This window comes from Ornithodoros turicata, chromosome 1, assembly GCF_037126465.1.
Source record: "Ornithodoros turicata isolate Travis chromosome 1, ASM3712646v1, whole genome shotgun sequence".
In the NCBI taxonomy this organism is placed as follows: Eukaryota; Metazoa; Arthropoda; class Arachnida; order Ixodida; family Argasidae; genus Ornithodoros; species Ornithodoros turicata.
The window spans coordinates 157,019,881-157,047,747 of NC_088201.1; the positions used below are offsets into that span (position 1 = coordinate 157,019,881).

Below are 27,867 nucleotides of genomic sequence, written 5' to 3' on the forward strand. Positions count from 1 at the left end.
AGACATCAGCTGTCCTCTCGCTCCTTGAGCTTGTGCTCATGTACAAGAACTTTATATTTAACGAAAAACATTTTGTCCAAATTCAAGGTGCAGCAATGGGGTCACGCGTGTCTCCCAACTATGCGAATCTTTTCATGGGGCAATTCGAAGAAAAAACATTAGCATCCTTCCCGATCAAACCTTTAGTCTTCTTAAGGTACATTGACGACATTTTCATCGTATGGTCGGGTGATGAACCATCCTTAATTGCGTTTTTCGAGCATTTTAACTCCGTACATCAGGCCATCAAGTTCACGTGTAATCTTTCCCACGCATCAGTGAATTTTCTAGACGTGACTGTCTCTATACAGTCTGGTAAGCTGGTCACGAATCTATACAAGAAACCCACTGACAAACGCCAGTACCTTCATTTTAACAGCTACCATCCTAATACTCAGAAGAGGAACATCCCCTTTGGTCAATTTACACGTCTAAAACGCATATGCGCTAACCCAGAAGATTTTGAGGCATGCGCTGAAGAAATGTCCAACGATTTTAGAAAACGAAACTACCCTCCCAACCTTATAAACAATGCTCTCTCCGCGTGCAAATCTCTAGCTCGGGATAAATTACTTTCACATGAACCGCGGCAGCAACAAAACCCCTTATCCTTCGTTACCGCCTATAACAAAGCACTGAGTGGCGCAGGGTCCATCTTCACCCGCCATCTCAACATACTTCACAGCGACGAAAAACTTAAAATAATTTTTCCTGCTCCCCCCAATATCACATTCCGTCGATCACGTAACATTCGTAACTTACTAGTTTCATCCCGTCTATCCCGCCCAAATCCTGGGTGTTCCCCTTGTGGTAACAAACGCTGCCAAACATGTCATTTCATTAGCCCATGTACATTTATCTCGAGCACCTCAAACTCTTTTATTTTCGAAATCCGACAGGGATTGCACTACAACTCTTTTAACGTATGTTACCTCATTATGTGCACGAAATGTTGTATTCAGTATATTGGAGAAACCTCGAACACCACGAGGGAAAGGTTTTACGGCCATAAATCCGATATTGTTAATAACCATCCTACACCCGTTTCTACACATTTTAACCTTCCTGGGCACGCTTTAGGTACAGACCTCAAAATCGTTATCCTTGAATCGGGTTATAACAGCGACATGAAGCGCAAAAATCGCGAATCCTTTTTAATTGCAAAATTCCAGTCTCTGAAGCCTCATGGTTTGAACATCCACGCAGGCCCACTACAATTATTGAACCCGTAAATATAACTTTTCAAATAAAAGAAGATAATGATAAACACACACACACTACTCTCCAACTTCCACATTTTTCTTCGTTTGTCTCTCTCCTGAGACCACCTCCGTCTTCACTTTCTCACGGTCCACTGGTCACCTTTGTGCTCCGCACCCGTGAGTAGTATTGATTAATACGGTATAATAACCGTTACGTACAACGACATCCTTTTTCTAATCCAAGATGGCCGATTCTAATCCAAATCTAAGCCAAAATCCGGTTCTAAGCCAACACAATCCAGTCCTAAGCCAACACAATCCACTTGTAATCCAACACAAGCCAAAGCCATCTGATTGGCGGCCATTAGCCCCGCCCACTTCACGTTGATTGGCCACCACGCCACTGATTGGCTGACTGTAGCTCCGCTCCTTTATGCTAATTAGTTGGCTGGGCTCCGCCCAGTTCACGTTGAATGGCCCGTGCTAAGCCTTGACTGATCATTGATTGGTTGACTGTAGCTCCGCCGCCCCTTTATGCTAATTACTCGGCTCTTCACGCTGATTGGTGCACGCTGAGCACGCCCCCCCCCCCGTTATGCTAATTAACCGGCTCCGCTGATTGGTCCATTCTAAGCCTACTGATCACTCTCCCAGCCGCCGCCGCCGCCGCCGCCGCCGAAACACACCGCTGCGGCCTCAAACTTACCCGGGCTAGCGGGCCGCCAGATGGTGCGCGGGTCGCTCGCCGGCGGCTTCAGATGGTTCTAACCCAATGTCTCTATCTCAGACGTCCAAACTTACCTCGTGCCACCAGATGGCGCGACTCAGGTGCATCAACTCCGCGCTGTTCCGCTTCGAGGCGTCACACGAGCGAGAGAACTTCGTCGAGATGTGCTGCCACATATTGCGCTCCCGTATCACCGCAAACAAGTTGCGGGAAATCATACGCGAAATCTTGGACGAGTACCTGTCGGCTTACAGGGAGCAATCACTGCGCGAGCTTCAGGAACTATGTCAGGAAGAAATAAGAGTCCTGGAGACGATCATCAATCGCGCTAGGAGCTATGGATGAAAATAAAGATGCATCACACCTCGCTACACAGTCTGCTCGAGTTATTCCACGATGCGCATGCAGTTCCAGCACCCTGCTCGAATTCTCATCTCCGGCGCGTCCATGTGTGGGAAGACGGTGCTCACGCAGAATATAATGAGACATCCCGAATTATTTAGCATTCCACCGCAGAAGATACTCTACGTACGAAAGTATGCAGCCGGCTGGGAAAAGGATTTCGACGGTGTGGAGTTTATGGACAGGATACCCACAGATTGGAATGAGCGATATCCCACTCTCATAGTTATTGACGATCAAATCACGGAAAAGGGGGTTCTATCGGAGGTAGAGTCGCTGTTTGTACGTGGTAGCCACCATAAGAATGCGTCCGTGATCCTGATCACACAAGCCTTGTTCTATCACAATGCCGCTTTTCGAACGATATCACTGAACGCCAGTTATATCGTATTGTTCCGGAACGCGCGGTCCGTACAACAGATCGAAACCTTCGGACGTCAGGTATTCGGGAAACAGGGGCTCTCCTATTTTCTCGACGCATATAACCAGGCGACGGAGAAGGCGCACGGTTATTTAGTTGTGGATCTGCACGCGCAAACACCTCCCTCTCGTAGCCTGCGAACGGGTATTTTACCGCACGACCGGCAGTTCCTGTTTACGCCCGCGAAATGACGGCCGATCTTAGAAGACATCTCACGCTCCTCAAAGTATTGGCCGCCAGCAAACCGACGCACCGCGCAGAGTTACTTAAAGAGCTCAGCTGCGACGACATTCGAATCCTTTCGGAAATCTGTCTGAACATTCTACGCGGAAATATCCCACTTTCGACGGAACTTCATAAAAACCTGAAGAAACACAAAAAAATCCTCCGCTTCCTCGCCTACAAGTCACTTCATAAGTGCCCCCGGCAGTTGAAGAAATATATTAGGGGACAACGAGGTGGTCTCATTCCCATACTTCCACTGCTCCTCTCAGGGCTATCAAGTCTCGTGGCGGGAGTCGCCGGGCGAGCGATATCCAAAGCCATCGGTCATGGCTCATAGAATAGAAATAGGTGAAGTTCTGAAATCTAACGAATCGGACGATGTAAAAGTGGGCAAAATACTGGAAGCCCTCTATTACTTGCTGAAGCGAGCTCACTATCATCCTCCTCCTCCTCCTCCTCCTCCTCTGGAACCTGTCCGTTCGGAGCCCGAACCGGAACCCAACCCATTCGATTTTAATCTTCTACCCTCCGGCGTTGATAAAGCACGCGCGAAATCTGTGCTAAAAGAATTGAAGAAAGTTTTCACCTGGCAGGCGGATAATGTGCTAGTATATAGAGGGAAGCGAATCAATCGCTCAAACATTGTGGCTCTCGTGAGCTACTTAGCACGTCGTAGCGCGCTCATCAAGAAACCCCGCTGGTACAAAAAAGTATCGAAAATTATAAGCGCTCTGAAAATACACCGCATTGCTCGCTGGAGCAAATATGGGGCCCTATAGAAAGATCAAGGAGAAAGGGTTAGGTGGAGTGGATCGGTACCGACGGTATCACAAGCTCACGCGCGCAGAAGCCGTGGAACAGCTGAAAAAAGAAGATGCTTACACCCTTCACAAGCCAGTGAAGAAAAAATTTAAGCGGCGCTCCATCATCGCAACTCACGTGCGGGATTTATATCAGGCAGACCTTCTGGATATGCGCAAATATCAGAAATTTAACAAGGGCTTCAGGTACATCCTAACGGTTATAGATACGCTATCGAGGTACCTGTACATGGTCCCCATTCGCACAAAGCGCCCGCAAGACGTAAAGAAAGCCTTCCAACGAGTTTTCCGTCATGGAATTCCGAAGAATTTGCTCACTGATCGCGGGAGCGAATTTTGGGGTTCCCCCGTTCGTCAGTACTTTCAGTCGCTACTAAATCACTATAGCACACAAAGCGGAATGAAAGCGGCCTCCTGTGAACGCGTGCAGAGAACAATTAGAGAAAGAATAGCCAGGCATTTCACTAGTACGGGGAAGTTTAATTATATCAACGCGCTGCCGAAGATAGTGGCCGACTATAACGACTCGGTACACTCCGTCACGGGCGAAAAGCCGAAAAACGTGAACGCCGGAAATGAAGTAGCTCTGTTCAACAGATTGAATCGTAAGACGACCCCGCGCGAGAGCAAGTATAAATCAGGGGACCAGGTGAGGCTCGCGTTAGATCGCGGTGTGTTCGCCAAAGGCTACGATCAAAGGTGGACGGCCGAAGTGTTCGAGGTGTCGCGAACGAGAAAGACCGATCCGCCCGTAGTGTACGTGAAAGATTCGACGGGAAAAGAAATACTGGGATCATTCTACGAGCAGGAGCTGCAGCCCGTCCACCATCTTTCCTCGTACGATAAGCGACTCATATCCGCGGTGATTAGAAAGAAGAAAATTAACGGGGTATTGCACTACTTGGTTCGTTGGTTTGGATACGCCAAAGATCACGATTCTTGGGTGCCCGCCAGCGATGTCAGAAAATGAATTTTACGTGTATCTGCTCTCGAACGCTAGCATGGACCTGTACCCGTCCAACACGCTGAATGACTTCACGATCGCGTTAGATAAGCCACTACACCTGGATGATTCGTACGTCGTCGGTCTAGAGGGATTTTCCATTCCCAACAGCTTCCTGAACGTGAACCAAGCGCCTGATAACCTGATAACGCTATCAACGGAGAAGTGGCAAACAAAACAGCTCACGTTCGAAGACACGGACACGCTATTGAATAAAATATTCCCCGAATATGGGATAGAGTGGACTTACGAGGAAGATCACTACGTGTTTAAGCTACCGTCGCGCGTGCGCTCGGCGAAACTAATCGACAGACCGCTGCATCTCGCCTTTGGAATCGTCGACATCGATGGAGATCACCGGGAGGGCGGTAAAGTACGCGCCGTCCCAAACGTGTTACCGCTCGCGGAGGAAAGAGCCGTTATGATGCGAGTTCGCCGGGTGATAGTGATCAATAACGATCTAATTTTAGAACCCCGATCGCTCATTACCGACACATTCAACGAATTCTTCAGAGCGACGAACGATACAGAATCACGGGTGGAATACAAAGACAACACTTACTCGCTTTCTCTCCCGACGAATTTCAACTTGTCGACCGAGTTCCTGGACCTCATTCAGGTGAAGCACATCCATGTTGAAGGATCCCGAAAGCGCATCACGTGTAATCCCATAGTGAAGACGTACCGCGTCCACATAAACACTCAAGAGACGGAAAGTCGGCGCATTTCACTTCCACCGAATTACTACGAAACACCCGAAGCTCTCGTGAGCGCCATCCATGAGCGTCTGCAGCCGGAGGCTTCCCTCACGTACGATGCGTGGGCGAGGAAGTGTTCGTTGAGCTTGCGGGAAAACGTGTCGCTTACATTATCCGATTACTTTGCGTACCTACTGGGTTTCGGCGCGAAAACCGTATTTACGGAAAACGATACGGGTGTCGACGAAGTGACCATAGATCTTCCCATTAACTGTATTATGATATACACGGATCTCGTCACGCCCTCCGTAGTGGGAAACGGTCGGCATCCGATACTGAAATTAATTCCATTCGTATACGATAGAACGAAAGAACAACTGAGTTTCAGCTTTCTACCCGTTCAGTATTTTAAGTTAGTGCAGCGCGAAATTTCCTCAATCACCGTCTCTATACGCGACGACACGGGTCGCAAGCTACCGCTATAAAATCGCGGTAGATCGACGCTGACGCTGCACTTTAAGCATGTACACTAAAGCGGTACCAATCTACGGATTTGGCGTTCCAACGGTATACAGGTCGCACCTGTACCAGAGGGGAGGCAATTTCTTTTCTCAGCTCGGGCGTTTCGCTATTCCACTCTTTAAACGCGTATCGCCATACTTAAAAAAGACTGCTGTTGCGGCCGCTAAGCGCGTGGCCAAAAATCTGTCGGAGGGAGACTCTTTCCGAAGTGCGCTTAAGAGATCGGCGAAAGATACGGGCCGTGAAATTCTCCGCGACCTCGGAGGGGCGGGCGTGCGAAGAAAGAGGAGAAAACCGGACGTCTTCGACGGCATAAATCACGCTGGTTGCGCGGCCACAATTTAGTTGCGAGATGGACACGATTAACGTCGTACATCCCGACACTCCTCTGTTGGATAAGTCGGAAACACAGTTATTTTCCGTGCCGGGAACGCAGTGGCATATACTGAAGGGGGAATATGAGGTATTCTACCCGGTCGCTGACATATCCTCCGTCATAGAGTTCCAGCTTTCGAATTTGGGGCACCACTATCTCGATTTGAACTCCGCGTACATAGTGACGAAAGTCCGCATCGTACGTGACGATGGTTCGCTACCGGAAACACAGGCTGGCGATCGGACGACCTACGACGAGGTCTACCCCGTCAACGCGTTCGCCAGCTCGCTTTTCAAGAACGTAGCCGTCTTCTTGAATCAGACCATGATTACGAATAATGATTTGTATAGCTATAGAAGCTACTTGGATATTTTGCTTCACGCCAGCACCACGGAGCAAAATACCGTGCATAAAGCAGGTCTGTACACGCAAGAAGAAGCGCGTCAAACGGAAAACAACATTCGCGCTCGTGGACCGGCCGAACGATACAACCTCACACGCGGCGGCAAGACCATCGATCTGGTTTCCAAGATCAACTCGGACATTTTCCTGCAGCCTAAGCTACTCATATCGGGAGTGGAAATTAGGCTTGTTTTTTATCAAGGCTCCGACGCGTTCCGCATTATGAAGACCGATCAGGAGCAGCACACGCATAAAGTGGAAATCATGAGTGCCACTTTGTACATAAAGAAAATCACCGTGTCTCCCAGCCTATTCCTCGGACACGAAACGGAATTGCAGAAGCGCAAGGCTCTCTACACACTGGCCGGAAGTGAATCGCGTATTCGTTCGCTACCAGTTGGCAACCTGGATGCATGCCTGGAAGATTTATTTCCTGAGAAGATACCGTCTAAGGTGGTGGTCGCATTCGTGCCCACCCTAGCCTACCAGGGAGCATTCAATCGGGACCCGTACCGATTCGTGAACTGCGACATTGAGTCGGCGACGCTCACCGTGAACGGGACGCAGCGAATAGACACGTTCGACTTCAACAATAACCTGAACCACCGAAGCTACTTCAACCTCCTGGAGCAGCTGTGTGAGAAGCACGTCTCCTACGAATACGACCACTACGTTGGAAACAAGTTCCTACTGTACTACGACCTGGATCCGGATCAATCCTCCGTCCACCTGTCACCGATCAGGCGTGGAAACGTTCGTCTGCAACTCAAGTTCCGACGTGCCTTGGCCGAACCCACGACCGTATTGATACTGTCCGAGAGTGTGCGAATTATGTCCATCGATAAGAACAGGAACGTCACACTGGATTAGCGATGTTCGAGCAAGATATCGAGAGACTCCTGAAGTACAACGATTACACTTCGGCACTCTTCCGCGGTGTATACGCTCGAGACGATCGTCTGCCCGCACTGGATAGACCGGGTATGATCGTGGTGAACACCGATCGGCGACAGCAAGCTGGGGAGCACTGGATTTTGTACGCGAAAATGAAGGATGACCTCATCTACTTTGATTCCTTCGGATTGCCGCCCATCGAACCCGAGCTGAAACGCCTCACCGTCGACGAATATAATGATGTCTGTATCCAAAGCCTGTATTCTCCAATGTGTGGTGTGTACTGTTGTATTGTGGCGACATTGTTGGCGAAAGGGAAATCACTGAAGAGCATTGTATCCCTGTTTTCCGATAATCTCGCCGCTAATGACCTAAAATCAATAAAGCTGCTAGAAAAGTTGTTTGTCGCTTAAAAACGCCTGGTGTCCTTTATTCTCTATAGCTCCCCACAAACTACACTCTCTTAGTCAATGAATACGCGCTATAGCTCCCTATCATATCATTCTATCAATAGAGCGTCCCATCATATCAGCCTATCTTCCTAATCCATCACAACAACGCAACATTTAAAATCAGAAATATATGTATTTTTATTTTTCCCGCTGATTACATATGGGACGCGGGCTTTCGTCGCGGTCACTTCTTCTTCGCGTGAGTAAAGATGATGTCGGGCGATGCGGCTCTTTTACCATCCATGAATCTCTCCTTCTTCTCTAGTTTCAGATCTGGTAATTCTCGCATTTCTTGCAAATCTTCGTCCGTGAGTCGCCTAAAACGACTGGGTAGGTACACCTTTACGCGTTTATCGCGGTCCATCAGGAGTTCCACGTACACGGACTCCCCATAGGTAGTGTCCACTTTGCGTAAGTCCAACACGTCGAGCTTTTCGTTGTTTGGAACAATGCTCATTTTCTGAATGTCTCCATCACCGGGTTTCTTTAGTTTATCCAGCTTCTCGACAATAGATGACATATCTCTCAGTGCAAGTTTCTACGCACGCCAAATGAACTGAAAATGAGGACAACTATTACCTAACTTTCCTCATCTTGAAGACAATAGTGAAACACACCTTTCTCGTTGTGCGCTTCACGAGGAGTCGACCGACGGCTTCACGGACCTCAAATGAGTTGTATATATCGCGACTTTTATATAAAGCACCTCCGGAGGAGCGCAAGGGTGGTGCGATTCTGTTTACACAATCACACGGGAACAGCATGTGATATATGATGCGCGCGCGAAGGACATTTGGAAACTGCATAAGCGAACCCTTTGTTTTCGGTGCTTGTTTCGGCAATGAGCTGGTGGGCTCATAGGGATATTTTCCTTCAGATAGACTTGTCTCATCAAGCACAACAGTTTACTTTTGGTTTTAATACGCGTGGCCTCGGAAAACATGATTTACGTGGTGACCTAGTTTCTCGTTACATCACCTTGACGCAACATTTTTTTCACTAGGGCCCGCCACGATGGTTGGAAGTGCGTTTTTGATATTAAACAGATGGCACCGTCGTGTTGGGGCTTGTCTCAAGGTGACCCAATTTCTCGTTACATTACCTTGACGCAACTTCCCCGAGAATAAAACAAAGCTCACCGTTCTATAGTATAAACTCATTTTGACCATGAAGCGCATTTTGATATAAAACAGGCGACCCCAACGTGTTGGAACATGCAACCGACTCAAGGTGACCCAATTTCTCGGAGAAGACCTATTTACATTACCTTGACGCAACATTTTCTTCGACGGTGAATGCTCACCATTGCGGCCGCGCGCGTTCTGATAATAAACAGATGGCCCCAACGCGGTCTCATCCTCGAGGTGCCACATGATTTACGACCGCGTGGAAACAAGCGAGCCCCGACGTGTTGGCGCATGTAGCGTGGATGCCGGTTTATAAGCCGCGCGATCGCCTCAGGGGGGGGGAACAGTCTGCTTTCACTCGCTTCACAAGTAAGTTATTCCCTCCTTTACTTGTTGCACGTTTCTTACGGATCCGCGTTTATTTTCAGTGCCCCGGTGTGTGTTCTGCTTTTTTGATCCTCACGATATCGAGGATGAATCGGACGACGACGATTCTCGGGACGGCGCACCTCCTACACTGTCTGCTCACGTGATGCGATCGCACCCCGACGTGGATACATCCTTCCTGCCCTTCTTCCAGACTGACGCCGCATTTAGAGGTATCGTCAAAAGATTCACGCTATTGGCATCTGTTCACGATCAGGGAGTAGAGGATTTGCGACAATATTTAATGAGTCACTTTCACGATATGCTCGCCATATTGAGAGCGCAAAGAATACCCTTTAGGTTTTGCATTTGTTCCGACGTCTTAATGGTGAAGGAAACTCGGGGGGAGATAACCGCGCACATAGCCCACTTTATGGCGTTTGCTCGCGAAGTCCACAGCGACGGAGCCATCGCGGATACCCTGATGGACGCGATTCAGGAGTCCACGGGACGCGTCGAAAATTATCAGCGGGAAGGGAGCGGGTTCGTGTCCGCCGACGTCCAAAACGTTCAAATATGCATTTCCGCGGTGAAAACTAAAAAATTCGGATGTAGTGGGACACTTCCCGATCATTTGGCTAAGCGCAGGAACGTGCTGACGAATATTCATTTACCGGCACGTAAGGAGGGTGAGTGTTTTAAATACAATACGCTCGCCCTCCTGCACCCGCAGGAAAGGAATTCGTGGAAAAAATGTGAAAACTATGCCGTGGAGTACTGGTGGCCTAGTCGCTTCCCCGTTTCCTACTCTGATCTGGACGAATTCGAAAAGAAAAACCAGATATCCGTGTACGTATACGAGTACGTCGATCAGGGAGTGCACGTGTCGCGATCCCCAAAACTCGAGTATCAAAAGAAAATTCACTTATTGGCTATAGATGAACATTTTTTCGGAATCAAGTCCCTCGAACGCTTGTTGACAACCAGAAGTAACCATTTCGTATGCGAGCGTTGCACGCGCTCTTTCGTGAAGGAAGAGAGCATGGCGAAACATCGTCGCTTGTGCGCGGACGTAAACGAAATCATATTGGAATTTTGCGAACCGGGCAAAAACTTTGTAGAATTTACCAACATACAGTACAGGCGTCGGTACAACTACGTCGTCGCGTTGGACACGGAGAGCGTACTCGCGCCCAGCGGTGTTGGCATGCAGCGTCACGTTACCTCGAGCTTCTGTGCCGTGCTCGTGCGCACTCACGACTCGAAGGTGATGCGCATCAGGACGCACCACGGTGAAGATTCCGCGAGGCAATGCGTCAGAGCTTTGATGGAAGTGCGGGACGAGATGATCGCCCTGAACGCTTGCCCAGCCGAAATGGTGCTGAATGACGAGCAACGAGCGCGACACGAAGCTGCCACCCACTGCGCGTACTGCGGGCGGGAGTTCGCGCAAGATGTATCCCGTGTCCGGCACCACGACCATTCCAAGCGTTGTACCGCTGGCGAGACAAATTACATCGCGACGCTGTGCAACCACTGTAACTTGGCGTGCACGACGCGGGAAAAACTGCCCATCATGGTGCACAATCTGGCCTACGATTTGGCCGGACTGTTGCGGGAATTTCACCTTCTCGGGTGGAAGCGAGCTCCCTTCATCGTGGCCAGTTCCATGGAAAAAATCCGATCGTTCGAAATTGGCACCTTCCTATTCAGAGATACCATGCAGTACCTAAATTCGCCGCTGGGAGAGCTCGTGGAAACCGTCAAATCCATGGGGGGCGCAGAGGCGTTCCAATGCCTGAAGCAGGTATTTGGAGACGACTACAAAATTTTGCTTCGTAAAGGTGTATTCCCGTACAGCCACGTTAGGTCGTTCGCGGTCTACGACGAATTGGCTCTGCCGGCAAAATCCGCCTTCCGAAACGATCTGACGGGGGAGGATATAAGTGACGAAGACTATCAGTACGCGCTGCAAGTATTTGAACGTTTTGGATGCTCGAATCTGAGGGATTATAATGCATTGTACCTGAAAACGGATGCCCTGTTACATGCTGACGTAATGCAGCACTTCCGGCGCCTGTGCTACGACGCACGCGGTTTGGAATTGCTTCATTGCGTTTCTCTGGCATCCTATTCGTGGCAGTGCGCTCTAAATTACACGCGGGCAAAATTGGAGCTGATCATCGATGAGGACATGTACCGGACCATCGAATCGGGTGTTAGAGGTGGACTCTGTCAGGCGAGCAGGCGTCATTTACGGGCTAACAACCCGCTGTGCAGTGGCTACGATCCCGATAAAGAGGAGGTGTACATATCGTACATAGATTGCAACAATCTTTACGGATTCAGTATGATAAAGCACCTCCCAGTCGGCGATTTCGAATGGGTCGAGGATTTTAGCTCCGTGGATTTTATGCGTCATCCCACAGATTCGGATGTGGGATACGTGTACGTGTGCGATTTGGAGTATCCAAAATGTATCCACGCGCTGACGCGGTACTTCCCCCTGGCTCCCGAGAAGGCTGTCGTCCCGAAGGAATGGCTCTCACCATTCCAGCGAGGGCTCCTCGAAGAGTTAATGTATCAACCGGCGAACAGCAAAAAGCTGCTGCTCACGTGCAAGGACAAGGTCGAGTACGTCGTTCATTACGCGCTGCTCGCGCTCTATTGTAGATTGGGCATGCGCGTGACGAAAATTCACAGAATTCTAAAATTTCGTCAGGCACCATTCCTGCGTCCCTACATCGAGGACAATGTTGCCAGACGCGTCGCATCGAGCACGACGTTCGAGAAAAATTTCTATAAAATCTCAAATAATGCGGTCTTCGGGAGTACGTTGCTAAATAAATTTAATATGCGAGACATTCGAGTAGCCTTCGATGAGGAGACGGCGAGTCGCCTCGGGAGTCAGGCGGAATGCGCGCGAATGGAAATTTTGTCCCCCGATTGTGTCATGTACGAAATGCGCAAGAGAAAAGTGCGATGCGATTTCCCCCTGCAGATTGGCTTCACGATTTTAGAACTGAGTAAGTTAAGCATGTACTCGTTCTACTATGAAACCCTGTTGAGTAAGCTCACTTGTCCGGTGATTACCTGCTACTTTGACACGGACTCTCTGATCCTCGGCCTATTCTGCAAGGACTACGAAGATCAGTTACGTGCGATCGCCGACGAGCATTTAGACTTGTCTTCCTTCGATCGTGATCATCCACTGTACAGCGAGAGGAATCGCGGTAGACTTGGCGCGTTCAAAAGTGAAACGGGTAGCGTACCCATTGAGGAAGTAATATGCCTGAAAGCTAAAATGTATTCTATCAAATTAGCCGGGGGAAAACAGATTGCAAGAGCTAAAGGGGTCAAAAAGAACATTGTGCGCAAACACCTCCTCCATGATACGTACCACGATACCCTATTCAAGCACGACAGCGTATCGCATGAACAGGTGTCAATAGTGGGAAAGAAACAGTGCATGTACACCATCAGAAATGTGAAAAGAAGTCTGATGGCGTACGACGACAAACGGTACCTCTATAATGACGTGGACTCCTACCCGTACGGAAGCTGCGAATATGGTAAGCTCGAGTGGATGACGTAGATAGCGGGATTTCACACGGCATTCTTTCCTCCGCCGCACAGATAATGCAGAGGATGAGTAGGAGTAGCGTCATTTGACCTGCGTCACTGGAAGGATGTGGTACCTCGTTCTCTTCTCGCTCGTCTCGTGCGCGCTGGCGCTGGACGCTGGCAACTGTACTGCGAGCATCAAGCTGGAGAAGGATAAGCACACGTACGCGCACGAATGCCCCGGCGACATCTTGGCCATCAGAGAGTGGCACGTGGTACCTATGCGATCCGGTATTAACCTGAATAGGAACGCTACTGGATCGTTGCGTACGTGCCTTCACTCGCTGGACGTGAGCGACAGCTACGAAGATATCCAGTGCACGCGGATGTGCCAGCTCACGGAGGACGAAATTTTTCTCAGCCGCTGTCCCGGAGATGTCTACATGATCCGTCACTTCCGTGGAACCACGCCCAGCATCAAAGGAATCAATCTCTCCAAGACCGCCATGCTTTTTCTCAAACATGTACTCAATAAACGTTGAAAGGTATTTTTTTCCCCGTCTGTTCGATCTCATAGAGCTATCTGAGATAGGTTAGAACCATCTGAAGCCGCCGGCGAGCGACCCGCGCACCATCTGGCGGCCCGCTAGCCCGGGTAAGTTTGAGGCCGCAGCGGTGTGTTTCGGCGGCGGCGGCGGCGGCGGCTGGGAGAGTGATCAGTAGGCTTAGAATGGACCAATCAGCGGAGCCGGTTAATTAGCATAACGGGGGGGGGGGCGTGCTCAGCGTGCACCAATCAGCGTGAAGAGCCGAGTAATTAGCATAAAGGGGCGGCGGAGCTACAGTCAACCAATCAATGATCAGTCAAGGCTTAGCACGGGCCATTCAACGTGAACTGGGCGGAGCCCAGCCAACTAATTAGCATAAAGGAGCGGAGCTACAGTCAGCCAATCAGTGGCGTGGTGGCCAATCAACGTGAAGTGGGCGGGGCTAATGGCCGCCAATCAGATGGCTTTGGCTTGTGTTGGATTACAAGTGGATTGTGTTGGCTTAGGACTGGATTGTGTTGGCTTAGAACCGGATTTTGGCTTAGATTTGGATTAGAATCGGCCATCTTGGATTAGAAAAAGGATGTCGTTGTACGTAACGGTTATTATACCGTATTAATCAATACTACTCCCGTGTCCTAATTCCGTCGCCATAACCCCCCCTTTTATCCTTAATTCCTCGAACGTCACCAACAAGTGTTCTCGTTTCCTGTGTATAAGCCCTTGGGCTCGCGTTGTTTCGCTTCTGATACCCCTGCTTTTGTATTTATGTTCTTGTGATTTTTATCTGTTGTTTGCATCCTTTCCATCAACCTGTTACCCTCTCATGCCAGAACTCCCCGTTCAACTGTATATATGTGCCTGTACCATGTTTACATTTTTGTAACCTGAAGAAGTGCAGTCTCGTGCACGAAAGTCTTGTTTACCATGTGTAAATAAATAAGTTGTTCCTACCGTTTAATATCACTCTTTGATTTACTCACCACCGGCAACTTGACATCGCCTATTTTTTCTGCCTTCGTATCTTCTTATACCACAATGCAAAGACATTTTTTTAAGTCACAGAAACCTGTCATGTGAATGACTCAGATCACATTATGGTGGGTGAGGAAGTATTGCAAGGATGGCAGCTGGCAGCACCTTTATTTTGCATGCCCTCTACTTTTTACCTTCTCATTGTGCAATGTCTGATGTTCATGACTGCGAATGAGCATTTGAATCATCCTTCGTACATTAACTTTTTCAATATTGTATTTCCAACGCCCTGAGGTGCTTACACCCTTGTTATACGTCAAATGCGATTGAAACATATTTGTATGTTATGTAATGATCTCCTGTAACTGTGATGAGCAGATGCACTTCAATAAATGTATTGAATAAAGCAAACGTAGGGATTTTTCAGTGGAACATTGTACTGTGTGGGAATGATTCTTTGGATCCTTAAAGGGATAGTAGCATCCGGAAGCGTGTTCCGGAAGTGTTATGTCGTGTTCCGGTCATGTTCACAGTCGTTCATAATGTACGCCGGCAAATTTTCTCCGCAGAAATCCACTTGGTTCACTCAGAAACGATTTTTAAATGTTCGCGCTTCCTGCGCGCACCGCAATTCCCGCAAGGCGTCGACACTGGATGACGTCACCCGGATAAGCCAACCATCAGTAGGCGCTCCTTTCCGCCGGAGTTCGGTGTGTGTCTGAGCGTGCGTCTGACCCTTTTTCTTGTTGTCTTGTCGCGTTTGCTTTGAAGTACTTTGAACCACATCGTGCGCCCTAGGATTTCACGCCGTTGACGTGCGATGTCACAGCCAGGAAACCGGTGCTACGTGCCCGGGTGCACAAAGACTTATAACGCGAATCCCGAGCTTACATTTCACCGACCTCGCAATGGCGAGACGAAACGAAAGTGGGAGGCAGCGATCGCCTGGCCCAAGGATTGAATGTTTCACGCGTCTATTCCTGTCATTTCGCCGACGACGCCTATTTTGATGAAGATGTATTGCAAGTTCGGCTCGCGCTACGGCAGAAACGGAAGCGGCTGAAGATTGACGCCGTGCCTACCATATTCGATCAGGAACAAGGGCAGGAACCAGTAACGGAGGTAAGTGACAATCCTGCGTGGTCGCAGCTACGCTGCGATGAAAAATATCAGTTGTCACAGTAAACATCATCGCGAACACCTGGCCTCGCCGCCGAGATTAACGTCACAGTCACACCGGCTACTAATGTACACAAATTATTACAATGATTGCAGTATCCTGACGCAATAGTACGCGTACACTCGAGAAAAAAGATTGGTGTGTTGTTGCTGTGCTAATGGTCGCCTGTATTATGCAGGAGTAACGTAACACGCCCACATGACAGCGTTATTCTAATGTTATTGCAACTAGTGGATGTTTCTGCAGTTCATAGTGTAAGCCTGATGGCAGCATCCAGGGATGTGAAAACATCACAATCTGTGTTTGGCTACGTCCGAGACACAGCACGTTGCATGAGTATTCTACTGCAGCCTTGTTGCTAATTTCTGGCTCTATTTCAGGCGGCAGCAAGCCCGTCAACGGGATCAACTGGATTTGGTATGTTTTGTCAAGCCACGAAAAAATTGCAGTTCTTTTTGCACGTCCCACAAAATAATGGATATGTACGAGCCCTGAAAATTGTCGAGTTCTGTGAAAGGAACCCTGTGTGATGCGGCTGCCAGTGTTTATAACGTAATGTGGACAGGAAAATAACGGTGCCAGTGAAACCGGGACCGCAAAGGGGAATATTTATTTGCATAGTCATTTTTATGTTTGTTATTGTACCCGCTAGGCCCTCAACGTATTCTTTTGAGTGTTAACACTCAAGGCTATATTTCAGATGCGGAGGTCATGGCTGAAGCAGGTGCTGGGAACCCACTTCCCACTTCACGGCGCATCTCACAACGGCATTATCCAGAAGGCTGTATGTAAACATCTATCACTGCAGTTCACTGTGCCGTAACTGGCCGTGGCCGGATGCCACTAGAGGATTGGTGTACGTTTTTTCTCCTGTTTTTGCACCAGAGAGAAACACAACATGCTTATTCCCTCTTTTGTTTTTATCGTGGCATGTGGGTGAGTAAAAAGGAAAAATATGGTACAAAGAAAAATTGGTGTTTTTGACAGCTGCATACATATCTTCTCCCTGTTGCCCATGTCTTGCAACCATTATACTGGATGGACTACTACTGGAACCTCTGGTGCCGTACCAAACAATCAGCCAGTACGGGTTTCTCTATACCTTAGTTCCAGTTGATCGTGGGGAAGCCGTAAAGAAGGATGTGAGACACATGGGAACACAAACAGCTGTTCCTTTGTGTACATTAGGTACTGAGAAGAGCACTTAGTGTGTAATGGTTGAAACGTGTATTTGTACACAGACACTCAGACAGAGTTTGTTGCGTCAAGCACAACTGTGCATACTGAGCTTAACCTTCCGCCACAAACTTCCTTGGCACTGGCTGAAGGTGTCTCAGGGGACATGAGAGGCAGCGAAACTGGATTGCAGCCTACATACCAATATTTTGATACTGGTGTGCAAAGGGCCTCAACTCCAGAGCCAGGTACAGCGCCAGATGTAGTGCCAGAACTCGATACCACGTTTGGATCGACAAGGTACCTGGCTCTGAAGTGCGGTTTTACAGACACCTGTAGTACCGTAGGTACCTTTAGCGTCGGGCATACAGAGGGTTTAGACAGAGTAATGGAAGCAACTGGAAATTCATTGCGTTATATTTATTGCTGAAGAAATGAAATGCTGCCTTGCGATCACAGTCCGTAATCGTTAGGTCTCTTACAAAAGGCCATTTCATTACTTCAGGTAGAAGATGAGACAAATAATTTTCAGTCGTTTATGTAGTGAACTCTCTTTAAGTCAAAAATCGATAAATTGAAATTGATGCTTCACTCAAACACACAGTGGTTTCCCTGGTATACTTACTGTGTTGTAAAATACATTCAATGGCTCAAAATACTGCTTAGCTCAAGCAAGCTCTGGTGGATACTGGAGGGGGGGGGGAAGTTACTGAGAGTTTACTGTAATTTCTTAGTGTAACCCACATACATCACCCTAAACGTCATTCACAGGCATGATTTAATCTTTTACATACAGCATCCCCGACCCACATGATGCTACACTTCATACGTCGGATATGGTGGAAAGTTCTGACGATGAAGAGTGAGTTGAATATTCTTAGTGCTGTGATAATGGAAAGAGTTGCATTGCAAACTCTGCCTTCTACAGTGATGAACTCAGCAGCCCTCCAGGGTCCCATCATTCAAGACCTATATACATCAACACCTCATATGTGCATGTCTCCTCCTTTTTGGGAGGAAGGTGAACGCCTCTTTCTTGTTGGCCAGTCTAGTCTGCGAGAGCTCCTGTCAGAATTCTTGTGCTGTGGTGTCAGTGAGCTTACGACCACGATAAAACCAAGAGGGACATGGGTACAAGCTAGGACAACGTGCAGCTGCGACAGGAAGCGAAGCTGGTCTAGTCAACACTGGGTCGGAAGCAGACCTTTGGGCAACATGCTGCTGTGTACGTCCATACTGTTTTCTGGGGTGAACGTGACAAAGGCTCTTCGCACGTTTGAAATGTTGAGGGCGCCAGCACTGTCCAAGTCGCAGTATTACAGGACCCAGAAGGAGTACCCTTCCCGCTGTCAGTTATGTAAGTATATGGCATCTGCATGAAACAGTCAGTACGAACTCAGCACTACTGCACATAAATGGCAATATTGTATTGCCCATATTTTGCCCTCTTGATGAGGAGCCACAAGAATGAAAGAACTTAGTTATCCTGAATCCCCTTCTAATGGGCAGTATACTGCTTTTTCCACAATAATCCAATGTTTATCAGATTAGACAGAAGGAACTCCTTGAACAGCTGCAGCCACGTCCCCTAACCATTGCCGGTGATGGGAGATGTGATTCTGCTGGACACACTGCCCTCTATGGAACCTACACCCTACTCGAGGCCACAGCCAACCGCATAATACACTTTGAATTGGTCAAGGTACTGTCTTCAGTTTTTGCTTTGCTCCTCACTGTTTCAGAGGAACTTTGGAGAAGACTAAGATCTGCCACATGCTTGCTGGCTTGCTTATGTTTTTGTGCAGGCAACTGAGGTATCGAGCAGTAATGCCATGGAGAAGCACGGGTTACAGAGGTGCCTGGCATTCCTTGAATTGAATGATATGGTCGTGGACACCCTTATTACAGACCGACACACTGGAATCAAGGCGATGATGAGGGACTGCTGCCCCCAGATAAAACGTCGCTTGGATGTGTGGCACGTTGTCAAAGGTGCCTATACCAAGTGCATACTGTTATAGTTTTCCTGGGGATAATGACAACGAAATTGATGTTTCCAGGGGTAAAGAAGAAGCTATTGGCACTCGGCCGCTCAGCAAGTCATCAAGTGGTGAACTTGTGGGTTGATAGCCTCGTTCGCCATGCTTACTGGTGCCCAAAGGCGAGTGGAGGAGACGGCGACCTATGTCTTGCAAAGTGGATGTCGGCCCTCAACCACATTGTGGACGTCCATGAGCATCATGATCCTGTCTACCCAGTTTGCTACCACGGTGCGACCTCGGAACCCCGTGAGTGGTTGAAGGAAGGTAAGCATTTCGCATTGGCATCCACGTCTTTTGTTGCAAATTTTTCTTTCTTCCTTTTTTTTCTCTCTCTCTACGTGAATACGTCTTTGCTGTCAATATGAGGGGGCAAACTGGCCATCTTGCAACATGATTTTGTCGACTTGACTACTGGAGAGAGGTCAACTGGAAAAGTTTCATTCGATAAAACAATGCTCATTCTATAAAACAATGGAGTTCTATGAACGACACTGGTTGTTCTTGCATGTCATGGCATGGAGAGGGGGCTCAACTGAAGTGGGTCCCAAAACTGTCCAAGTTTTGTTTTGCTCATGGGTTACATTTCAGTCAAGTGGATATTATATCGCGTAAAATAAGCTACAGCGGAGAACAGCAAGTTGTGCACGTATGGGTGAGTGCAGAAAAGTTATTCCGGATTGAAGTTGGAAAAGCCTAGCTACAAAGGCGAAAGAATAGAATGAGAGCAGGCAGAAATCAGGTCAAAGTATACTAAACTGTAGTGGTGGGCAGAAATGTTGGCTTGACCGTTTGAGAAAGGAATCTCAGCTTGAGAAACCAGTGGGGGCCCATGGGGATGGCAGAAGCGTAAAAAAGTAACACAGTAATAACCTCGTGCAGTTCCAGTATGACCAGAAGATCACAAAGGGGAACAATACGTGTTACTATGCTCATGAATGCATCTCGTGGGGAGACGTTTGCGTTGATGCCCACGACTGGCATTCGAGCGTTGGTCAGTGGCAGTGCACTCATACCATCCTCCAATAACGTGATTCTCGTCACCATATATTGAACGTACATGTTCACGTACGTATTCATGTCAAACTGACGGTTGTGGCTCTGCTTCTTTGCTTCTTTTTTGCAGACATTGAAACTTACAGGAAGGTCACAGACATTATTGCAGCACCTGCCCTGCTCAAGGACATCCCTCAGCTGTCCTCACAAGACCAAACGTACGGTCTGGAAGCCTTCCACAGCGTCATGCTGCACTTCACGCCAAAGACATTTTCGTTCCATGATAAGGGAATGCTAGCCAGGTATTAAATGCATAGGCGGGCCTTTTGAAGGAACCTTGTAACATCATTATTTATGTTGTAGGACACAACTGGCCGTACTTCACTATAACGAAAATGCCGACCGTGCACAATTGGAAAAAGAGGGGTCCAAGCAGTACCGCCTGAAGACTTCAAAGGTTAAGAAGGCATAGCTTGTGTACCTGTGAAGGAAGATGCAACGTACGGCATGTACCTGGCAGTGGTGCGTTGAACGTGAGTGTACCCACGGTCATGAGTACAGGATGTCCATCTTTTTGCGGTAGATGAAAAACTTCACAAACAGAGCAATAAAAGGGGGGTGGATGGTGCCTTTCTCGTACCCGTGATAAAAAAATAGCTGGTGCTTGTTCTGTATCACCTGTTTCTATCAAAACTACCACAAAGATGGTGATGGTTTTCTTTTCATTGTTCTGTTCGTGAACTCTTCATTCCCCATTAAAAATAGAAACTTTATACGGGGATTGGCCTGTGAAATCATGTTGCAATTATCTCCTTCAACAGAATATGTGACGGCACTTACAGCAGAGGTGCTACGTCGCATCAAACAGAAACATGAAGAACCACCAGCAGTGGAAGCTCGCCCAGCACGGCCAGCCTCTTAAGGTGAAAGGCCAACATTGGAAGAGGCTATAGAACGTTTTCAATCAAGGTGTGTGCACGCTCCAATTTTGTCTTAAAAGGTGGCATATGATTAGACTCTGAAGTTTTAGGGTTTCACCCTATTTTTCCCTTGAATCGAGGTTTCCTTGTTTAGGGTTAAACCTGGCTACTGCGCACAAAGCTCCAACTGAGTTACACGTGCTAATTTTTCACAAAATATGCTCTGACCTCAGCTCCACCTCTACGTCCAATTTCTAACACGCCAGATAAACCGTGTGGTGAATGCTACTTCTACAATACGGCTGAAGTTCCCCCAAATTCAGTCTAATTATAATTTTTTCACCCGAGTTTGCATGAATTTTTTACATGAGGTTATTGCCTTGATTTTTACCCCCCCCTTGAATTTGAAAAATAAGAATAAATGGGAGAATCATCTGTAAGACTGCAACCTGAAAACTTCATGGCCTTCATACACTGTGTCTTAAGATAAGTTGACCAGGGGTTAAAAAAAGCCAGGGGGACCCAGGCGAATGAGCCCAACGGTGCGCTGTTGCCTGTTGTGTGGAGCATCCAATTTTTTTTCCTGCCAGCCAATTAATTAATAAGGCTAATGAATTCGCTATTTTTTAATTACGGGTCTTGGCTCCGAGGTGTCAATGACAGAGTTGTAGATTGTCTCGGTATAAAGGCAACTGAAGTAGTTACAGGTCACTACGCCTTCGTTTCCTTTTTTCCCCGGGTTCAAAAGTTGGTTTCGGAAGTTGCACCGACGCGCATCGATTACAGCGCAGTCTGGAGGGCGTGCTGTGTAAGAGGAGAAACGTCTCCGCCTCGTTCATAGAACGCATCCTTGCACGATTAGAACCTTAATTCCTCATCAGTCCGATTGAAATTTCCACCGACAGTTCAAGTAAAAGTTGAACCTCGATATGGACCCAGGAAGACCTGGAAGGCAACCCCAAGCATCGTTCAGGCTGGGAAAATTTGTGTCCATATCGAACGAACAATAAAAGTATGATTAAAAAACGAGCAAAAATCTGCAGGCGCTTCACACGGGCCGTGTTTCCTCCCTGTCTTCGCTGCCTGAAACAGAATAGAGAGTAATCGCGGGGGCTGTGATTCAGTTATCAGTCTAGAAGGACCGCTCGTCCTTTCCACGGCGATTAATAATTCGTGCACAGCACCAAGATAACCTGGGCGTCATTCATCTCTAGTGCGCTTGAGGGTGCTGCATTCGTAGGGTATGGTTGTCAAATCTGAGTTGCCACGATTCCTGTTTCTCAGCTTGGCTTTTGAGTCCCAACTTTTGTACCCGGGAAAAGAGGAAACCAGAAGCCATAGCGGCCTGGAACCACTTCATTCCCCTGTGCTCTCTCATTAACACCACGAAGATATAACCAGTAACTAAAATATAGCGAATTACTTACCCTTAATTGGGTGGAACGAAAAATATATTCTTGAATGATCCACACAACAGGCAACAGCGCACCAATGGTTTCATTCGCCTAGAGCCCTATTCCCCGTTTTTTTTTTAAACCCCTAGTATGCTGTATGTAGTATGCCTTGGAGGAGTTTTGCACAACACTTTGAAATTTGATTTTCTTATTTCAGGTTCCGGAAGTAAATGTGGCTCCCTACTGGCTATGAGACTTGACAGCAGACCTGGATGCACCAGCCTTGTCTCCAACAAAAAAAAAAAAAAAAAAAAAAAAAAAAAAAAAACGGCCCTTTTCAGGGCCACCCAACTTTTGCCACAAGAGGATTTGCCTTGCGTGCAGATGACCCTTTCAGAGGAACATTATAGAATAATAGCCTTTTTGATTGTTTACACACCGAGAACATGAAATAATATCGGTTTCTTTCCTTTCTTTCAATAGTAGTCACCTGCAACACCAAGGAGCGTAACCACAGTGGGAGCCTACAAAATGTATCCTAACAAGGAATAAATGTCTACATGCCACTACAGTTTTTTGAGATTTCGCATTGCAGTTGAAATTGAGAGGAAAAATGTGCTTTGTCAATGAGCTGCAGCTGCTTTTGTTATCCCCTGATTCCAGGAAGAGGAAAACAAAGGACACAGACTTGCATAGCGTATTAGTACACCAGATGGATCTGCCAACATGAACCCTCCTAACATCCCTGTGGCAGCGTAACTGTAACCACCCAGACTATTCACACCACATTAATTTAGAACCACAGCACAACATAATAAAATAGCTTAGGTTTATTTGCCTCCCATACATAATGGGAGGCAAATAAACCAAAGCTATTTTGTTATTCCCACTCCGTCATAGTCCACTGTACAATAAATTGATACAATTTATTGAAATTCCTTCCCATCTCCCCGACCGCCCTCGCCCATCCTGCCCATGGAAGAACAGAAGAAAAGTCAGTCAAACATCGAAATGTTTATTGCATACCTTGACAAGCCAAGGCCGCTCCCTCGGCAGCACCCCCTCGATCGTGCCGCTCGCAAAAGTCTTCCCCTCCCACCTCCCCGTCGTTCCTTTTTACCAGGTCCTGTGTTACTCCCTTTCTACCCTTTCTACTCCCTTTCTACCCTCCCGTGGCGGCTCCTTCGTCGCCTTCGCTGCCTTCTACTGGCGCCCCCTATAGTCTCCACATCCCCCCCACCTACAAGTCCAGAGCACTGGGTCTTCAGATATCCTCGTTCGCATCGAGGTCGATGAGGACGTCGTCTTCCTGAGGGTTGGGGAGTGCAGCTACTGCCTCCGCTTCTCGCAACAACTCTGGGCGGAGCCGGCGGAGAGTAGCCAGGGCAGGTGGCGACGTCGCCGGGTTCTGGGCGCGCTCGCTCGGTGCGAGACCGGTGGAGGTCTCCCCGCCGATGGGTGGCACGGTGGAACTCCGGGACTTTACAAATGGGGCAGAGGAGACGCTGCTCGTCTTTCGTGAGGGTTTGAAGCGGGTCCGCAGGGTGCCTCTCCTCGAGCGTCAGGCCCCGAAAAGGCAGGGGGGCGGTGGCTGGGTCGGCGCTCGTGAGCGGGCGCGGCTGGGACGACCACTTGGAGTGCGAGGCCCACGACACTGGATAACCTTGGTGAACAACCGTTCACGTAGCCGCTGATTTCTGCCGCAGGCAAGACCTGGCTGGCGCCGGATTCGATGGCGGTCTTCTGTGCGACCTGCTGCGTCGGTGCATACTGAACCTAGAAAAACTAGAGGGAAAAGCAGTAAGAGGGAAACTCCGCACTGCGAGTGCCTGGATAAGAACTCCCCAAATACAAATGTGGAAGTCCGCGTAACGGAAATCACAGAAATATAAACTACATCGCGAGCACCAAGTTTTGGTGACCGAAAATAGTAAGTGCTACGTGCGCTGCGTGCGCATAGTGCCGTAGTTGAAAGCAGATCCGGAAGGATCCACGCGTAGCTGATGCAATGCGGGCCTTTCAGTGTCCCTAACTGCAGCGATCTACCTCCTCGCAAATACGAAGGGATCAAATGCTTGGGAGAACAACACATTCGAAGCATGGCTTGCTCGTCCCAACCAGCTAAAAGCCGGCAATCAATCTAGCTGACACGAGATTCAGTAGAAAGATAGCGTGAAAGTACGATTGAGTTTGAGTTTGATTATAGAAAAAAAACCGGAAGATATTGAATTCGTCACTGACGAATTCTGCTACTCCCACAAGGAGAAAGAAAAGGAGAAAAGGAGAAAGAAAAGAAAAGGTGAAAAGCTAACTGCAACGGGGAACTCGACGACGACGAAAGTACGATCTTTCCACGCTATCGCTTCAGAGCTATGCAAGCGATATGCTCCAAGATATGGGCGAAAGCGGGGGTGTGGCACTGGCGGGAATAGCCCGTGCAACGCATCGCCTATCACTGCAACCTGTTGGATGCGCGTGATTATGACATCAACTTCGAATCCCGTTTCGGTCTGATAGGCCGTCTGGTTAGGAAGTCTGACAACGACTTGTCGTCCACGTGCACCTGAAAGGAAAGCACCGGAATGCAAGTCGTAACGACGCGTGCAGCTATGCTTACGGCGGCGAAACCAACCTAGCATCAATGCGCACCGTCATTAGCACGCTCAACTTGGTTGCACGTTGCTAACAACTCTGCCGTGGAGGAAGTCGGGCTACGGCCCTGGAGGCACCGCTGCTAAGACGTCCTACGGGGAAGGCACTGCAGACACCATATCCCCATTGGCGAGACTACACGGGTCATGGAATGTCGAGCGTCCGGCCGACTAAAGGGAACGGTCCCGGAGACCTCTTTGTCTAAGACCGGTATCGTACGAAGGGTCCTATGCATGGGGTGTATGCCGAGGGCCTGTCTCCGTGAGACTCTGATACGGGAGCAACTGGGAAAACTAACACATAAATGAGGGGGAACACGTCGAGACCAACTTACTGCGTTCCTCCATGCGGATGGGCACACGAGTGGGTCCCTGGGGTGGCGGGCGTTGTCTGCATGCTCCAGCAGTGCGAATAACAATTCCAGTGAAAAATACTAGAATTTCGATAAGATACCGGGGCGACTCCGCTGCACCAGGCAGGTTGAGCTAACTGCCCCTCGAGACAACAACACAAGGTTGCTTCCGTCCCGTAAAGAATGAACACACAAAACAACAAAAAATAAAGCCAGCGGTATCGCTAATGCACTGTGCAAATTACGGTCACTGCTGCGGAGACAAGAGCACGAAGCTCCTTCCAGCCTCCAGAAAAGAAAAGCCAAATTGAAAAATTACAAACATACCTCGCCTCGCACCCTCACTAGCAGAAAATGAGAAAATCCTGTCGACTGCGCCTTTTATGGGAATTCCTTCCCATCTCCCCGACCACCCCCGCCCATCCTGCCCATGGAGGAACAGAAGAAAGGTCAGTCAAACATCAGACGGTTTATTGCATACCTTGACAGAGTAAGGCCGCTCCCTCGATCGTGCCGCTCGCACAAGTCTCCCCCCCCCCACACACACCTCCCCGCCGTTCCCTTTTACCAGGTCCTGTGTTACTCCCTTTCCACCCTTTGGCAATCGCGCCCTCCCGTGGCGGCTCCTTTGCCTTCGCTGCCTTTTACTGGCGCCTCCTGTAGTCTACACAGGCTATACAGATGAGACTCAATGAGGCGATGGATGGTCTGTTGTCGTCAGCTCAGGCCTCCGCTGCGAAGGGATGAAACGCACAAACGCATCTCGGGGCACTGAGGGACATGTTGGCTTATTACCAACGGAGACCAGGATCGTTTCTCCTGGTCAGTCCTTTCCAGGAGAAAGCGTTTGACAGGGTCTCGCACGAATACATGTTTCAAGTGCTTGAAAAAATAGGGCTTCCTTTGATGTTTCGACGTTACATTGCCCTCTTGACAACGACATCAGCAGCGTAATTGAGGTTAACGGAAAGCTAAGTCGACGTTTCCCGGTGTTTTCTGGAGTGCGTCAGGGCTGTCCGTTGTCGCCCCTGCTGTACGTCCTTACGCTCGAGCTTTTTGTTCGGATGCTTGTCAGCAGTGACGCCATTCCAAGGGTGTTCACTCCGGGCAGTGACGGTCAGCCGACAATATTCGCCTATGCTGATGACGTGACTATATGTACCACAAGCCCAAACGCCGTCGGAGAAGCCCTGAGGCTGATGGAACTATATGCTGCTCGGTCAGGAGCCAAGCTGAATAAAGCAAAGTCAGCGGTCATGTACGTGGGCTACCCAGGAATTCACCGTCACATAGCCGGCATACCGGTAGTGGAACAGCTCACAGTGGAACAAAGTGCTGGGCGTTGTGTTCAGTTCACAAGGTGTTGCACCCAGAACGTGGACGGACATCGAACAAAAACTGCAGAGCATAAAGGAAGAATACACAAATATCGAAACAGGTTACTGGGGAAAGCGGAATATGATACGGACGGAAATGTGCTCCGTCATATGGTATGCGGGAACATGTAGTCTTCCTTCCCGGGAGGTCGAAAAGAGGCTCACCTGTACAGATATGTCTGTCCTTTGGCAGGGGAGGCCGGAAAAAGTAAAGAGGGTCGTTGTTCAGGCCCCGGCAGAGTGCGGTGGTTTGGGTATATTTAACATCAAACTCATGTCTGTAGCCTTAGCCATCACTCAGACATACAACACACTGGACGAGGGTGGCCATGTCGCCAGGTCCTTGGCGCTCTATGGTATGGGGACACTTTGTACTCTGTTTGGTCAACGCGTGAATCACATGCTGCCCAGGGCCGAGCCACCGCTGCCGTTTTACGTGGAAATAGCTAAGTACATGCGGGAACTTCAGCGTGTCCTGCTGGGAGAAAGTGTTCGCTTCATGACGAGAAAGCAAGTATATGAGAGCTTGTTTTATGCATGTGAGCGAGATGAGGTAACAACTCACATAGCCGCCACAAGAGGGTTATTGTTGTCATCATATTTAGACGAAGAGCGGGTGGACTTGGCTTGGGAAATGTCTCATAATCTGTTGCCCGTGGCTACCCGACTTGTAAGGTTTCGCTTTCGAGCGTCCAGTGACTGTGCTACCTGCGGGGGCATGGAAAACCATAAACATACATTTTATGACTGTGTATTGGCTGAGGCAATGCGACGCAAGATGGCAGCATTGTTTGGTTTGCCCAAAATAGCATATAGTACAGTGCAGGTGTGTGACCCAATGCCAGTGCGGGGAGGCCAGATTCCGTCTTTTTGCTTGCTGCTGACATAGATTAAATTCCAGCTGTGAGCTTCACGCAAGCGCAAACTGTATGGGAGACAGATGAATCCCTAAGGGTAGTCACTATAGGGTAGCCCTAAGGGTAGCCACTCTCCCTGGGAAGAAAACTCCAACACGAGT

At 48.7% G+C, this 27,867-nt stretch overlaps 2 protein-coding genes across 4 annotated transcripts in view; both read left to right on the plus strand.

Annotated features, from left to right (window-relative positions):
• LOC135378687 (uncharacterized) overlaps positions 1-18,756 on the plus strand; it is a 38,443-nt gene extending 19,687 nt beyond the window's left edge. The window contains exons 2-4 of one of the 2 annotated variants that reach the window (XM_064611779.1): positions 17,917-17,982; positions 18,049-18,477; positions 18,667-18,756. In XM_064611779.1, coding sequence (XP_064467849.1) covers positions 17,917-17,982; positions 18,049-18,477; positions 18,667-18,671 — 500 coding nt within the window. In that variant the 3' untranslated portion in view covers positions 18,672-18,756. Of the gene's footprint in view, positions 1-17,916; positions 17,983-18,048; positions 18,599-18,666 lie in introns of those variants that run through there. The other variant, XM_064611778.1, reaches the window with a different exon arrangement.
• On the plus strand, positions 18,739-23,035 carry LOC135378688 (uncharacterized). Of its 2 annotated transcripts, none has more exons than XM_064611780.1 (7): positions 18,739-18,822; positions 18,926-19,112; positions 19,181-19,426; positions 20,286-20,457; positions 20,519-20,688; positions 20,977-21,124; positions 22,687-23,035. In XM_064611780.1, the coding sequence occupies exons 2-5, from the start codon at positions 18,953-18,955 to the stop codon at positions 20,625-20,627; spliced, it is 687 nt and encodes a 228-aa protein (XP_064467850.1). In that variant the 5' UTR covers positions 18,739-18,822; positions 18,926-18,952; the 3' UTR covers positions 20,628-20,688; positions 20,977-21,124; positions 22,687-23,035. The 2 variants fall into 2 exon arrangements, with proteins under 2 accessions (XP_064467850.1, XP_064467851.1); XM_064611781.1 differs by having other exon boundaries at positions 20,519-20,677.
• The last annotated feature ends 4,832 nt before the right edge of the window (positions 23,036-27,867 follow it).

What these genes read in the sequence shown, in the direction of transcription:
- LOC135378688 (XM_064611780.1), top strand. Translation starts at nt 18,953, where the DNA reads ATGGAGAAGCACGGGTTACAGAGGTGCCTGGCATTCCTTGAATTGAAT. An exon ending in CCGTGAGTGGTTGAAGGAAG is followed by an intron (nt 19,427 to 20,285) that starts GTAAGCATTTCG and finishes TCTTTTTTGCAG; the next exon opens with ACATTGAAACTTACAGGAAG. An exon ending in GATAAGGGAATGCTAGCCAG is followed by an intron (nt 20,458 to 20,518) that starts GTATTAAATGCA and finishes TTTATGTTGTAG; the next exon opens with GACACAACTGGCCGTACTTC.